At 36.6% G+C, this 16733-nt stretch overlaps 1 protein-coding gene across 4 annotated transcripts in view; it reads right to left on the bottom strand.

Moving 5' to 3' along the window:
- The window catches only part of GMDS (GDP-mannose 4,6-dehydratase), a 659281-nt gene that overhangs the window by 469107 nt on the left and 173441 nt on the right, over positions 1–16733 (bottom strand). For all 4 annotated transcript variants that reach the window (XR_010413540.1, XM_064597281.1, XM_045866473.3 and 1 more), the window contains exons 3-4: positions 12406–12493; positions 10766–10875 (exon numbers count right to left, since the gene is read on the bottom strand). Coding sequence is in view for 3 of the 4 variants with exons in the window: in XM_064597281.1 (XP_064453351.1) it covers positions 10766–10875; positions 12406–12493 (198 nt within the window). In the remaining variant the exon portion in view is untranslated. The remainder of the gene's footprint in view (positions 1–10765; positions 10876–12405; positions 12494–16733) is intronic.

The raw sequence follows: 16733 nt of genomic DNA, 5'->3' as shown, positions 1-16733 counted from the left end.
CAAATATGTAAGCATATGGGGGTGGGAGTAGAAAGGAGACTCAGGAAAAGGTTTTACCCTGATTTTACCAAACAGAATGAAAAGTTGACCCTGACTGCCTCGCCTCAGCCAGTCTGCCATTTACAATAACTGCATAACTGCTATCGACACAATATTTGTCATCTGGAGAACACTTCATTTTAATCATCAACACATTTCATTTTAATCATCAACACTAGTATCATAGAGAAGTTGAGCTCATCGTTTAAAATTCAACATTTTTTAAAGAATTTTTGGTCTAACTTATTCTAATGACAAACTTAACAGAGTTTAGCAAGCCAAACCAAGCCTTTGTGCATATTTACCTGTAAATAAAGCAAATTTAAGCTCATCATGGATGATTTTTTATTAACATCCATAAATAATGTACATATTGTGTGAATGTTACTAAAGAGAGTAACATAATGAAGTCTACTAATCTTTCATGTTAGACATTTTTCAAAAAATGGAGATCTAAATTATGGCTATTTTCTTAGAATTTATTTCTCTTTGGCACTGTATCTAATACTTAATAACTTAAGTAGAAATTACAAAAAAGATTTTGTGCATTAAACTTACTGAAATAGAAAAGTTTCCTTTTATTTTATTATACTAATTTTAAGGATCTATCTTTAACAAAGAGAATTTTATAAACTCCACTTGTATTAAAAGAATATAGTAGGAATCATATTTGATACCGAGCCATATGAGGTGTTTAAGAGCAGTTAAGTTTAAATTCTTAAATTTACACACAAATGTTTTGTGGTTTTTTGTTTTTTTGTGTTTTTGGAGGGGTGACTACAGATACATCTAATTGTGATATTAAACAAAGCATAATCTAGGTCTACATCTTAATTTATACAAATTACATATTTCAATCTAATTGGAAATCCAAAAAGTTTTCATCATTAAAAATCCAAAACAAAATGTTTCACTCATAGAACCTACATTGTTTACTATTTGTGTTTATAAATACATGTAGAAATTGATACTAAGATTTAGCTATTTGCATTAATTTTGGCTTAATTGTTGCAAAACTAAAATAATACTTAAGATTTTATTTAATAGTAAGTGGATTAAGAGTGCAAAACCCAACAAACATACCTTTGTGTGGTCCACTAATTATAAGCAAAATTCCAAACGTTATTAGCTGTTATCAAAATTACAATACCACCTAGATCTAATAAAACAGAACAATCTGTTTGAACAGGGAGAGGAGAACTTTCATAGAGTGTTCTCTCTCATATAAATTCTTAATGGACTATAAAGGACTTTTTAAGTGGTTTTAGATTTGAATTCAATTGCTCAAATCCGTAACAGGCTTCCAAAAAGAATTTGAGCCAGATGACATACAGGGACCCACAAGCATTATAAAGTCCTGCTCTACCCTCCTGAATGTAAGATTAAAAAACTGCTAAACTTCTTCCTAAGAACCATAGGAACTGATGAGCCATATTTACATTAGTGGAGTTAATGCACTGTAAGCATAAATGTTAAATTACAAAATGAAAAGGTTTTGTACTACAATTTCCTTGTAACAAACTAAAGTTGTTACCAAATTTATTAAAAATCATGGGGACTGTGCCCACACAGGTGATGAACCCAGAATCAATCAGAAAGAAATGGAGGCTTAGAGAACAAAAACAAGCAAAACTGCAACTTTACTTGACCACAGAGGTTTATAATCACCCAAGCTATCTATCTGCGGAAAGTAAAAGCAACCAGTAGTTGCTCCATTCATCTGGCTCACTTCACTTGTAAGAGAGCTAATTTTTCCAGAAACAGACACAATATAGTATGCATAGATATGAGATCTAATTGCAAACACACCTTATTAATACTCAGATTCTCAAAGTTGCACTCACTGCTCTTTACGAAGTAAAGCCTTCTGCCCATTAGCTACCTTCATAATTTCAATATTAATAACTTACTAACAACTAGGGTGATTTTATGCTGCTCTGAGCACACACAAGAATTACATATAAAAAAAGAATTACATATGAAAATATAAGACTAATTTTAAGCCTCATAAAATATATAAGCCTATATCAATTTATCTGCTAACAAAAGAAGTTCTCTTCAGAGACCAAACAAGGAGTATATGAACAAAAATAAATTTGCAATATTTAAAAGGAAATATTTACTTTTAAATCTTAGAAAATAGGTTAATTGATAATCTAATAGTCAAATAACTGAGTTGGCAACTTATTTTTTTAAAAAGTACCCAAATAGGAAAAAATTATTCATTTTGGTTATCAAGCTATTGATTCTTCTGATTCTATAAGCAGCAAATATTATTAGCTTCCTATAGCTTTTAGGGAAACTTACACATCAGCACAGTATAGGCCCTCAATATAAAAATTTTTATTGAACTATCCTAGCCAAAAAGATCGTAATTATTTCTGATGACTTAGTGCTGTAGATTTCTATTTTCCTTCTATACTAATTTTATTTTAGTATTACTTACGTGCTAACATTTCACCTCGCATTGTTGTATTTAGGGATCTTCTTCGCTATGCAAATACTACTCATATGGTATTAATTACAACCAGTTTCCTCCATCAAGGAAGAAACAATGCTTTTAACTCAAACCTATTGCATCAAAACTTTGTTTCATTGTAATAAGTGGTGGGAATAAGAAGAAAGGTGAAACTTGAAACACCAGAGTCTTATGTTCTCTTCCCCTGGTATTTCAGTGACACCTTCCCCACCTCAGTCTTCTTAGATTAGCTGTGTGACAAGAAAACCAAGTGGCGTCAGTCCTGAGTTCCACCCTAGACAGTTGGCTCTGACGCTCATCAAATGGAAGTCCCAAGCCGTGTTTTGTAAAATAAGGGCTTGAGCTGGCTCATCGCCAAGATCTCTTCCACCTCAAAATACTATGGCCCATTTCATAAAAATCAAAGGGCCCAAAACATCACTTTCCCCTTTATAATATGGCATAACAAGTTAACATTTCAGTGGCAGGAACTACAGGCATTTGAGTGAGGAAAACATTCTTACATAAAATTTCAAACAGCCAGTGTGGCAAAGGGCAGGCCTCTATCACAAGCAGATGAAACAATGAATGGTATGTAGATTCCCTGTGTTACCTTAGTGGACTCCTTTCTCTGAATAGTTTGCCTCATGTTAGCCTAAATTATGATAGAGAGCACACTGGGATTGGAGATAGGGAAGCACAGTACCACTTTGCCTTTCCTGGCCCCTCTCCCTTGTTCCTACCACATTTATTTGGTAACCTTCCCCCTCAGGATGGACTGTGCCACCATTCCCAGAAGTTACTATTGTAAACAGCATGGTCAGGAGGGCCTTGCTGAGAAGCTGACATCTGAGTAAAGGTTTAGAATAGTTAGGGGAATGAGTAGGTAGGTATCTAGGAAAGACTACCACGATCCAAAGCAAGTGTGAAGGCCCATAGGTAGAAGCATGTCATAAGGATCCACAACCTAAGGTAGGTGCTCATTTTATAGATGAGTAAATGGAGGCTTAAAAATGCTGAGCACTCTGCTAAAGTCACATACCTAACATGTACCACGGCCACAGTCTGAAGCCAGAGAAAACACTAAGGCCCAGGGTCTAGGGTAGACCTGGATCTAAAGTGTTAGAATGTGTCCTGGGAATTCTATCTGCACCCCTGATTTGAGAACCCTTTCCTATATCACAGTGTCTCATGAAAACCTTCCTCCCTTCTACCCCATGACAGTCATCTACAGATTTCCCCCACTATCCAAAAGTAGACCATCTAGGAAAACTTTCATAAGCCAAAATGGCATAAAGCAAAGAAACAATTGCCATTAATTTATATGGAATATTTTTGAGCATTCCCAGACCCAAAAAATAACTTCTCTTAGGCTTCCCTGGTTCCTTAGGACACATCCTGCTTAACAGATGCACAAAAGTCGAGATAAAGCACAGATGCTCACAATCACTTTTCGAAGCTATGCTGTCTTGATGCTGAGATACTGAATGTAGTTCCTGGGGAAGAAGCACGATGCAACCACTCTCGCTGCTCAGGGTGCATGCTGCTTCCCTGCAAAACAAGCGCTGAACACTATTTTTGCTATTTACCTTTTTTTTTTTTTTTTAAGATTTTATTTATTTATTTGACAGAGAGAGACATAGCGAGAGAGAGAACACAAACAGGGGGACTGGTAGAGGGAGAAGCAGGCCTCCCACGGAGCAGGGAGCCCAACATGGGGCTTGATCCCAGGACCCTGGGATCATGACCTGAGCCGAAGGCAGACACTTAATGACTGAGCCACCCAGGCACCCCGATATTCACCTATTTTCATAAAAGTGAAAATTTTCTTCAAATTTCCTTTGATTAGTGATAACAGGTACTAATACAGGTCTTTCATAAAAGCAGAGTGGTATAATGGGATCTTTCAAAAAGTGGGGGTGGGGGATGGGGATACTTGTTCTAACACTAACAATGGTTTGCATCTGTGAGCTTCCTCCTGCATCATCGTGCTGGCATTGGGCCTGATAAAAGGCAGCAACCAGAAGAGGTGCTGAATAGGTATAGTCCACACAATTTGATTTAATGAAATCTAACATGCCATTATGTGGGACATGGAGCTCGACCCTCACCCACATTTAAGGATGTTCTCACTGTTCCCTTCCTAATAGCAATAGTTATGCCCCCCTGCCTACTCCTCATTTTCCTGCTCTACTCACACTTCCTTGTCAGCCTCCCCAGGGGCCCCTCCCCCCAAAAAAAGGAATGAATGATCAAGGACACAGAAGAACAGTGCTCTCTGCCATTTGCTCTGGGTTTTTAATAGGCCACCCCTTACCCTTGCTATGACTACATAGCAAAGGGCCACACTGCTGCAATTTTATTTTGTTCTATAACCGGGTTAGTCAGGCAGTAACCAGATGTTCAACCTAGGCACCCGCCCCTTCCTACCATAATGCAATTCTCCAATGCATTTAGTCACCTGTCCCCCTCCCCTCAATGAGAGAAGCCACAAGAGGTTTAGGCTTCCTAGAGATAAATATGGGGGTCAGCTCTCCAGCTATAAATTTCAACTACTAGGACCAGCCAGGAAAAAGCCACTGGAGATGACAGTCTTTACCTCAGGTAATTAAATTGCTCAGTCCCCTTCCCAGGGGCCACTTGTCTAATTCCTATGCCTTTTTTTAATTCCCAGCTTCATTCCCAGGCCTGGTTTTTCTCTCATCTCTCCCTGATTCTAACTTGGTGCCTGGCCACTACACTAGCCACTTGGTTCACAATCAACTCTGCTTCTTGCCTAACTTCCTGGGCTGGAAGTCCAGAATAAGGACAGTTTAGATTCAGCCCTTTTGTGCTTCCATGTCTACAATCTGCTAACTGGTCCCACACAACCAGACAAGGAAATTCCACTCCCACTCCTGCTCCCACTCACTCAGCCATGCCCCAGTTTACCTTCTGGGCACTCAGGCCTCCCAGCTGTCATGAAACAAAATTAAACAAATAGCTTATGGAGAATTGAAAAGGAAAATAATAAAGGTCATTAATGAAATAATAAAGGAAATTAATGAAAAGTATGGAGTTATTCAATTTGAATAAGATAAAATTAAAGATAAAGAATTTTCTTAAATAAGAAAAAGACTTACTAAATGGTCGTCAACACTAAAAATCCTCCTCAAAACTGAAAAGAGAAAACAACTTTCTATCTCCACTGATGACACAAGGAAAAAAAATAAGCTTAAGAAGAAACTTAGGTACGTGGGGAAAGAAAAATTTAATGTGAGAACTATTTTACATTACAATTGCAATCATTTTCTTGAATGGTCTTTCAAATAAATTATAGAATACAAACATTTGAGTTCCAATCTTGGATTGGCCAGCGATTGGGTGGGTGACTTTGAGTAGATAATTTCATTTATAAAATGAAAATCATATGAAGTCATTTCTGAAGTTCCTTTTCGCTGTAACATTCCATGACTGCATAATTTTCATTTCTTTGGGAAAAAAAAAATAAAGGCAATTCCAACATAACACTGTGAGACAAAAGGGAGTAATGCTGGACTAGATTTACTGTAGAAAGATTTCATCCAACACTATGGTTTCAAGAATGACAGGAGATTACCAAAGAAGTTTGAGGAATGGTGGAAAAATCCAAAATCATGACAGTAATGAACACTGAACAGGTAAGAAGCTGAAGACAAATTACTGAAAAACTATTATTTACACAGTTTAAAAAAAAAAAAAGAACAATAAAGCAGGCTCTTGAAACATTTTCCCCATCAAAATGGGCAGGACTAAATGTTGGATAATTTGTTCCTACTTGGATGATGTCATCATGCTAGGTTTAACTACTTTTAATAACTAGTACATTTCCGTCATCTCTCACTTTCTCCCACATAAGATCAAGTCAGCCTCTCAATGACCCACACTTCATGAGTCATAATTTTTCTGTTTATGATTCAGAAAAATGTCTTCAGTCAGTATTTCCCAGACTGCTGTGGGTTTACTCCAAGAACCAATTTCATCTTCATTGGTTTCCTACAGGAAACCAGACCAACTTCCTATTATTTTATTTTCCTTACTTTTAGCATACCATAGCCCACAGCAAATTAACTGGAAGTGAGAGTGATAGAAGACTTTATCCTGCACAAAGAGAAGCCAACATAAACAATGCCCAGTCTAGAAGTCACGGATTCAAAATTAAATATAAAATGTGCTAATATTAGAAACTTCCTTCAAAAAAGCTCCAAACCAAATAATAAAAATGTATTTTAATTAACCTTACTCTAAGTATTCCACTGTCAGAAAGAACATTTGTTTAAGAACGACTGTCTAAGAATACAATAAATCCTACAAAGCTGATTAACACTGAGAAATCAATTATAAAAATATATGTATATATGTATGTACATATATATACATGTATGTGTGTGTGTATATATATATATGTATGCTTGTATGTATTTTCCAACCCTAGCAAGCTGCTAAGACAACAGGGAGACAACTGAAGCCCAATACAGAGCCTTGGAGTGGTCAGGAAACAGAGCAACATTCCCCTAGCAACATGGCAGTCTGTCATCCCCAGCTGCCATCACTCCAGCCCCTGCCCCACACCCACTCTTTCTATGATTAAGAAAAAATCTGACACTAGATCACAGCAGAAATAGTGACATGGAACATGGATTTTTAAGGGACATTTTATCAGTGGTCTGTACTCATACTATTCCCCTAAAATACTAGTATTTCTCATGGACTACACAGAAAAAGATTTGTGAATGTGAAGAATTTTGGTATAAACATATATCAGATTCTCCTTAGACTCTTTCCATTCTCATCACTCCTGATAACAGGTATAGTTTTAGGCTTTAAAAGCCCACAAGGTCACTAACTGGCAAGGAGCAGGATAATTTTATATCAAATTCAAAAGTTGATACATTAAAAAAAAGCCTAAAAAGAATGCATTTAAGGCACATATTAAATATGGATAAACCAAGGGACTTGAAACATTAGAGCAATGGTTCTCTAAGTGAAATTCCCAGACCAGAGTCAGCATTACCTGAACATGTCCTAAAATGGAAGTTCTCACCCTACTCTAGACCTAATGAATCAGAAATTCTGGGGAAGGGCCTGCAACCTGCAGCTGATGCTAAAGTGAGCCTTATCTGTCATATTCTCTTTCTTCCTTCTTACACTAGGAAATTCCTAGAAAAGAATCCACTCAGTTTGCATTTCCCTCATAACCCCTCAACTTCTAAATCCTCTGTGCCCTGGCTAACTCCTCTATCATACGCTAAAATGCTCTCTTTAGAAGTATCTAGCTCTGCTGATATTCCCTCCTGCTTGAAATGGCCTGATTTTTTACTTCTGTGACACAATTCCACTCTCCTGCCTGTCCCTCTCCTACTTTCCTGTCATCAGTGATTACTCTTCCTCCTCCCATTCTAAATGCACTCACGTCCCCTAGGTTCAAGCTTCAGTCCTCTACTCCTCTTTCTCTATCTGCCTCCTTGCTATCTCAAGAATTCTCAGAGCTGACTTTACATCTCTGTACCCCAAATCGCTCTCAAACCTCACAACATATTTTAAACTACCTTATGACCTACTTCACCTGAATGTATTTCAAGTACTGCCAGCAGAACATATCCAAGAGGGAATTTTTCATTTACCCTGTCTGACTCCAACAGTCCCTCCCTGAATGCCTGCTTCTACTATTGGTACCATTAGTCGTCTGGTCCCCTGGGCAGTGCATTGCTTTCCCTCTTCCCTGGCTCCCATATCTTATCAGCAGAGAGGTCAACCCTACCAGGCATCGCATGTCATTCACCCCATTCCCACCATCTTCCAACAGCTTCCTATATGTCTTCTGAGCCCTACCACTAGACTTACCTGTAAAACTCATCTCTCAATCAGTTTTCCCCATAGTCAAAAATATGCAGAGGCTGCCCAAAGGTAGCCCAACTTCCTACACAGCCTTACGTCACATTTCTCTTCAACAATTTTTTTGCTCAGCTAATCTAGAATGCTCATCATGTTATAGACATACCCCTAGTTTTCTCACTTCTGACTCTGGGCCTTACATCACTACCTCCATTTCAACTACCAGTTCCCACTAACTATGTCTGCAAATTTCTTCCATAAACCTCCTCCTTGATACCATCATAATGCCCTCAAACTGAAGTTCTCTCTCACCCTTCTCTAAAGACCCATAGATATTAGTGCCAGCCTCTGTCACTTGCCACAAATCACCCCTACACCAGTTCAGAACCTCCACAACAGAAGTGGGTTTTATACATCTTTGTGTCCTCCATTCCACCACACATGCAAATATTTGTTGGAGGGCTAAATGATCTTACAAGTCAAAATTCATATTCAATTAAGCACCATTTCTGCCAATTAGCTGGCCTTCAGGAGAAGCAGGCAAAACACAATAAAAACAGACAAACGTCACATACACAGCAACTTAGAATGAAATGACTCAATTTCCTAAGCTTTCTATACTTACAGTGCAACCAGCCTAGAATGATACCCACAACAGTAATAGGCTCACTTCAAGTAAGATAAGTACAACAGACTTTTTGAACTACAAAAACTTTTTGGAAAAAGGAGAAGACTGATTCATTTAACACTAAAATGACAGGGGATACCTTCTATAAATAAATCTTCATAAAATTTCCTACATCTTTCCCACCATGCCAGTTTATAGCTCCAGGGGTACCTAAACTATCTATAATCACAAAGGAAAGTTCTTAATCTAAAGGAAATTGAATAACAGAGCATTCATACCAAAACATTCAAATTTTGCCTGGAAGATACTCTCACGTTGGTCAAGAAGCCCAAGAAGCGACTAGATAAATTATAATGTGGAAGATGGACTGATTGTTCCAGTTCGGGATAAATAGTCTTCACACCTGGAATAATAAAGAGAGTGACTACTTCTCTACAGAAAAGAGGTGGTAATCTCTCCTGGCATAGTATGCATAAGATACCCTATAAAATGAGAAAAGATATTCAGAATCATTTAGAAAAACAGCTCTGCTCTAACTGAAAGACCTTGATAACTTTCACAGCCCAAAGGTTAACACTGGATACTGAACAGAATCATCACAGATTAAGAAAGGGGAAAATTTTTTTTCCAAGACAGCACAGATAAGAAGCATCTTTATTGATATGTAGCTATCCTTCAAGGATAACATTTTAGGGAAAAATGTAAATTACGAGGATTTCTACACTATTTTTAAATTTAATATTACAAGACTGGGTTAACCACTATGTTTCTCTCACTATATTCCACACCTGGTTTCATTTTATTTAGTTTATAGTTTCTCCCTTAAACTAGCAGAGATATAAAACAGGCATAAAGATTCCATTCCTTCTAAAGTTGGGGATATGGAGGAACACAAATCACCTTAAGTATTTCTGAAATAACACTGCTGAATTTGTTCATTAAACAGCAAAAAACAAAAAAACAAACAACAAAAAACCGATAGATTCTTTGGACTTTTTTTGGCAGGATGGCGGGGGACTCTTTTAACTTAGAGTTATTTGCTCTTATTTCTCAGCTCCATTATTCTGATTGAGTAAGTGTCTAAATAGAACTTGTATCATTCCTGGCTTCAGATTTCACTCACTCAAGTGAACACTGGGATATAGCAACAAAAATGGAAATTTGAATTAAGCAGATTGCTAGAGCTCTAGGGATGGGCTTCTCAGGTTTACTGCAATTTGTTCCAGAAAGAAAAACTAAAGAGAGGTAGGTAGACTACCAGAGTATCTGAATTAAGGGAAAGAAATCAACATTAGCTGTATCATACTGAGGAGACAAAAAGCTAAAAACAGTTTTTCTTCCCATAATTTTTACTACTTACAATAAAAAGTTAATTCAGTTAATTTTAACATATTATTGAACTCAAAAAATATTATTTTCTCAGCCAATAATATAACCACTACCAAAAATTAATATTAAAGTAGAAGTTTTATTGCGTTACATTTTCCAAAATTTTAACAAAACACTTCATTCACAATGTGATTTGAAATGGCAGAAAATAGACTACAAGATTAACCCAAAATAAATGAATACTGCTATTTTAATGTTAGCAGTAAGATTTTATATTGCTCAGTAACAGAGAATACACTTTTAAAAAGTATTAGTATTTCTATTAGATTCATTAATTAAACTCGAAGACCAGGAGTAGTGCCTATATTAAGAAACAACAACAAAAGGAACAGAAAAAAGTAAAATGCGGAACAACTAAGGAACACAGCCAGAGAAATCGGACCGTAAAAATGGCTTACTTTAACGTGGCTCTGGGCTCCAAGGTTGTAGATCTCTGTAGGCTTTACTTCATTAATGATCTTCACAAGGCAGGTACTGTCAGTGAGGTCACCATAGTGCAACTTCATGTCTTTAGAATTCAAAAGCATACCATTAGATAGAAGAAAATATCAGCCCTTTTTTAAAAAAATATCAAAATTGAAAGGCATATTTTGAAAGTCTGAAAACCATACTGGTTTCAGAGCAGCAGAGTATAACTGTCATCTTTAAAGAACCTAAATGGTAGAAAGATACATTTGTTGCCTGTGTCTGTTTACAAATGCTACAAAGAGGATTTGTAAAAACTCAAATGAACTTTTTTTTTAAATCTTATCAAGACAGATGTTATACAGTTAATGTATCTTACGGTTCCCAGGTAGTTTGTAAGATGTGTTACATAACAGTGAGATTCAGACAAAAAAAAAAAAAAAAAAAAACTCACGAAAATGCATATATTGTCTAAAGAACTCTGTAATACACCAGTAATAGTGAATAAGATACTTCTATCTAGTGATTTTAAAGTACTTCATAAACATCAATCCTTAAGCCAACTACGAAATGCCTGATGTAGAGACATAACTGATTAGGACAACTAGCCTATTCTAACCCTAAATCTCAGCATATCCTTACACTGATACATGTAGATAGGTGATTTGCTAGCTTGATATTTTGTTATTTTTACATAAAATTGATCTATGTCTAGACCCAATGGCACTACCATTCTGCACTTTGCACAAAAATGATAATAATTTTCAAGAAGGATGTACTGAATAACCTGAATACTAAGGTAAAGGGCCTTTAGTGGAGACAACTACGTTAACCAAATATTTGGTGCTCTGAAATGAATACAAAATGATTTATGCTTTACATGCTGACTGAATCATCCCTGCCAGCTGGAAAAACTGGACAAGCAAAGCAGGCTGAACTTGGGAGTTAAAAACCCAGGGTCCTGGTCCTAGCTCTGTCTTTTACATGGTATGTGACCTCAATAAAGCTACCACCTCTCTCTGCCTCTATTTCCTCATCTGTAAAATGGTTTCACTCACAAGCTTAGGAGCTGCTATAAAGGGCAAATGAGAAAACACTGTGACTGGGCTATGTAGACTATCTGGCTACATTCAGGCAACCTTATTAAAAATAACATGCAACTGCAAATACTGACAGTGATTTGTAAAGCAATTAAATATAGTTTTGATTGCCACCTGTTTTTGGACCTGTCTTCACAAATTATTTTAAAAATTAAATAAATGTACAAAGATCGCTTAGCTTGATTACATTAGACCAAACATAAAAAGCAAAGGAGTGTTCTGTGAATATGGACCTGATCTTACTTGAGGGGATAAGGACACCTGGAGAAGGGTGATCAAAGGCATGTCTACTCTTGGTTTCTTGAGCAGCATCACCTGACCAATAACCTGTAACAGCCTAACCAAGATGACACTGTGGCCCAGGGGCAGCAAGCAATGGAAGGGTTTTCAAAGCATACAGATAGCATTCGATGTAGGCAATTCATGGGTAAATAATTGCAACTTGATGGGCTTTGAGAAAAATGACATCTGAAAATAACTTATCATAATATAGGAAGCTACAGAAAGAAATTTTAGTAAAGAAAATGACTTACTTCCTTCAATATGAGCCTGGGGGTTCTTATACAGATGTTCAATTCGACCTGTATTGAATGAACTGGATCGCCGCACAATTCCATGGACCTGCATTTTTTATAATGCGGAAAGATAAGAAATTATAAATGTGCAATGAGGATTAATAAGCAACTCAGAGGTTCTTTTGTTAATGCTTACCTTGTGAAAAAATAACTATAACTTATAAGCCTATAACTTATGAACATTATCTTTAAATTATTAAAAATAGTCCCACTGCTTACTTTCTCTCCCACTACTGCCCACCAGCCACCAGCATTGTACCTCCATCTCTCTGCCATGTTTTCACTGCCAATCTCAACAAGAGTAATTAGAGAATTATGTGACTTCACAGCAAATGCTTAGTTACAGATACTCAAATGTCTCCTTTTCCAAACACACACACACTTAGAGCCCTGCTGCTGACAAAATATCTCTTCAGTTTGAAACCGAAGACAGACCATGTGAGGCCATATCGGTAAAACTGCCCTGCAGCCTCTGTAACACAAAGCATGAGGCTGAGAGGCTCTGATGCCACCACATCCTTCCAGTGTCCTCAGAGCTTTGCATCGTGCACCTATTACATATATATATAAATATACCTGCATCCACAAATATAAACAAACAGCAGCTGCTATTATCCAGCTTTGCAGAAAAGAAATAGCATAGATTAGGGACAAGACTTATACTCTACTAGATTTAAGATATCAAGAAAACTCAAATGAAGAAAGGATTTTTTATTTTTTTAATTTTTATCTTTACCTTAACCATTATTAGTATGAGGGGGAAGAAAGTCCTTGGAACAAGAATGCATACCTGTCTGATACCAAAGAAAAGACTATTTGTATCTGACACATAAGAGAAATTGTTCAAGACCTGGTCTCACTTCCTCCTTATGTCAAGATTGCTCCCTTTGTGTTGCCAATGCTAATACAAGCTTATGTCACCAGCTGCCCAAGTTCCAGTTCTACTGGGGGCAGTTTTAATCCTTCACTTATTTTAGAAGTGTTCTTTCAAATGTTGGGCAGTTTCATTTGCAGCTGAATACACTTCTATATTTTAACTCAATCGTTTTCTGTCTGTTTCAAACCGAAATTAATCCTTGGCATGACTCGAATATTCCAAATGCTGGGGGGGGGGGCAGAATTATAAGCACATAAGACTTTCTTTCAAATAGAAAGACATCTCATCGTCATTTTATACGCCATACATGAGAAATTAACTTCTGCAAAGGATACAACACACCCACAATTAATAATTCTTTTGGTTAGCTGCTTTAGCCAAAGAAAAAAGCACTCATCCACACTATTTTCCAAAAGAACTAAGCCCAAGAAAATGTGGTAAAAATGAAAGTATTTTTAAGAAGGGAACATCACAAACTTCGTTAACTAAAATTTTAGGAGGCAAACTGTAAAATCTAGGAAATGTTAAATTGAGATTTGAGTATACGTCTCCATTCCTTAATTTAGAAGTGGATAAAATAACACATCAAGCTTAGAATTTATTCTACTTCATGGTCTCCTATTTTTTAAGTTGTTACTTAATTGTAAAGTTGAACTGCTCTACAAACAATAATTTTGTTTAAGAAACAATTTTTTGCTTAATAAAAACCAAGTTCACATACTTATATATAGCGAAATTGGTGTTTGCCACCAAGTTATCTCTGAAATATAGCTCTCTTAGATGTAAGTAGAACTTTATTTCATTGGATATAAAGGAATCTCTATGTTCTAAAAACAGATCATTTAATTTTGACAATGAAAATAATAATAATAATATGATTTAGTCTATCTTTTCTCTTAACTGCTGGATTCTGGGTAAGTCACATATTCCAACATCCTGAAAAAAGAGAAACTCCATATACATGCACCTTGCATATAAACATTAAAGGCTCTGATAAAAATATTAAATGATATAGATGGATTCAATTAAAATCAGACAACTACACAAAGTCACAGCAAATAAATAACATAGGACTTTTTGTCACACTTATAACGAAAAGCATTAAGCCATAGGTTTTTTTTAAATATGAAAAAATGTGTTTTAATTTCCCCTCACTCCCAACTTTTGGTATGTGTATACAGGGAAAGAAAGACCTGCCAAATGCTTAATCCATGACAGCAAGTATTATTCTAAGAACTAATGAAAGCTGAGTCTGTCTGCCTCAGAGACAGGTGAAATACAAACTTTAAGACAAGCCAAAATGTGTGCAAACTGGATAATCTAGTTAAGAATTTGAGATTAGCAGCTTTCTCTTTACAGAAGGGATGTATGTAAGGTTATTGTTTGTTTTTATAAGGATTTGGGGGAAAAAAGAGATGAGTTAGGAAACCAAAGCGAAAAGATAAATGAGCTGAATATGACTCCATGTAAACTTAATCAAAATCACTATTATGTTGTAGCAGTTCAAAAAGAAAATATAATTCTGAAAAACTGAAGTCTTAAACAGAAAGGAGTATTTTGACAAACAAATTTCATGTCCCATTTAACTAAGTTGATGAAAAGGAAAATTTCAAGTTCTCTCAACGTCAGAACAAAGTTAGTTTGATTTCAAAACCTAGAGTCAGATTAGGCAATATAACAGAGAAATGCTTGCTCATTTATTTGTTTACTTATTACAATCACGAAAACAGAAAATTGTTACCACTGGACTTCATATCCTTCAGTATCTGTTTGTTTATTTCAATCAAGAAAGAAAATTATTACCACTAGATTTCAAATTCTTCAATGTCTAGATTTCTCTTGGAAGCAAGGATAACTCCCCAGGGATGTTTAATGCCACTTGCCTTTTGAAAAGCACAGATTATAGAGGTAACGTCAATAGCTAACATGTACATGGCAATGACCATATGCCAGACACTGCTCTTCATAGACATTAAATCACCTATCCTCACAACACCCTTCCTTATATTACTCCCATTCTACAGGTGAGGACACTGCCTGAGATCACACAGCCAGTGGAAGTGGTCAAGCTAAACTGCACACATGGTCCATCCTACCAACACTCAGTATGTTTTCAAAATGAAATACATAAAACTTTTGCCTTTTTTCACCAAGGCTTCTAGGGTATTTGACAACCCAGAAAAAATACCTTACAGATTCTCACAGATCATGAATGGATGCACGGGAACCCCATGTTCTAACAAATAATCTCCCAGAGATAACAACTGGACAATCCTTATATGTCATTTCCTTTCTGTTCTCCTTATACTCCCTAGTCATAATTCCTCTCTTAGAAGAAAACCCACAATTTACTTATTATTTTAAATTCCAATATGCTATGTTGTATTTGTTGCCATGTTATTTAATATTTAATATAAATTTTTCATTTATTCCCAGACATATTTTTGCTTTTAAAAGATTTAAATTTGTCTTTTGTTTTTCTGGTTTCTCTGTGTTTTAGGGTACAAAATGGGTACAAAAGTATGTGTTGTTGTCTTATCTGCTAACAGTGATGCTAGGAAGGCACTCGAAACTTTCATAAGAAGCTTCATTTCTATTAATGTTCCTTTTCCCCTCATGCCCAGAAGGAATGCACACAGGGCTAAGATCCTAGGAAATGTGTAACAGGCCTACCTTTCACTAATGCTAATTAATAAACTGGACTAAGGAGCCTTCTATAAACTCTGTATCCCTAGGCTTGTCAGCATCAAGTACTGGGTCATCCTGTCACTCCTGTATCAACTAAAGCCCCACAAATCCCACAGAACTTCTCTGGACTGTTTTCCAAGTACAGTCTCACCTAATCTTCAAGACAACCTTAGGAAACAGGTACATTTATCATCCCCCTTTACCTGAGAAACTAAGTCTCAGAAAGGCCCAATGACCTGCCCAAGGCCACAGAGCCAGCCGGTGGCAAAGGAGGATTAGAACACAGACTGTCCAGTACCTGAGCCTAAGGGTCTCCTTGCCACAGTGAGCTAGATGGCCTCTTTCACTTTTGTTGCTCTGAAGATGGTTGACGGGTGCTTAAGGGAGAATTATCCTTTGCATGTCAACAACTGTAGAATTAAATATTTGAAGTTTTAAAGGGCAATTTTTTAAAAAGATTTTATTTATTCATTTGCATGAGAGAGACACAGAGAGCACAAGTGGGGAGAGGCAGAGGAAGAAGCATACTCCCTACTGAGCCAGGAGCCCAGTGCGGGGCTTGATCTCAGGTTCCCAGGATCATGACCTGAGCTGAAGGCAGACTCTTAACCGACTTGAGCCACCCAGGCACCCCTAAAGGGCGATCTTTTTTAATAAAACCTGATAATTCTTAGTTTTCCTCTTCATGAGATGACACCTATATTCTATAAATAATAAGTGT

This window comes from Mirounga angustirostris, unplaced genomic scaffold, assembly GCF_029215605.1.
Source record: "Mirounga angustirostris isolate CCGP_5_RB_7025 unplaced genomic scaffold, mMirAng1.0.hap1 SCAF_8, whole genome shotgun sequence".
Classification (NCBI taxonomy): Eukaryota; Metazoa; Chordata; class Mammalia; order Carnivora; family Phocidae; genus Mirounga; species Mirounga angustirostris.
This window is presented reverse-complemented; position numbering and strand designations above follow the sequence as displayed.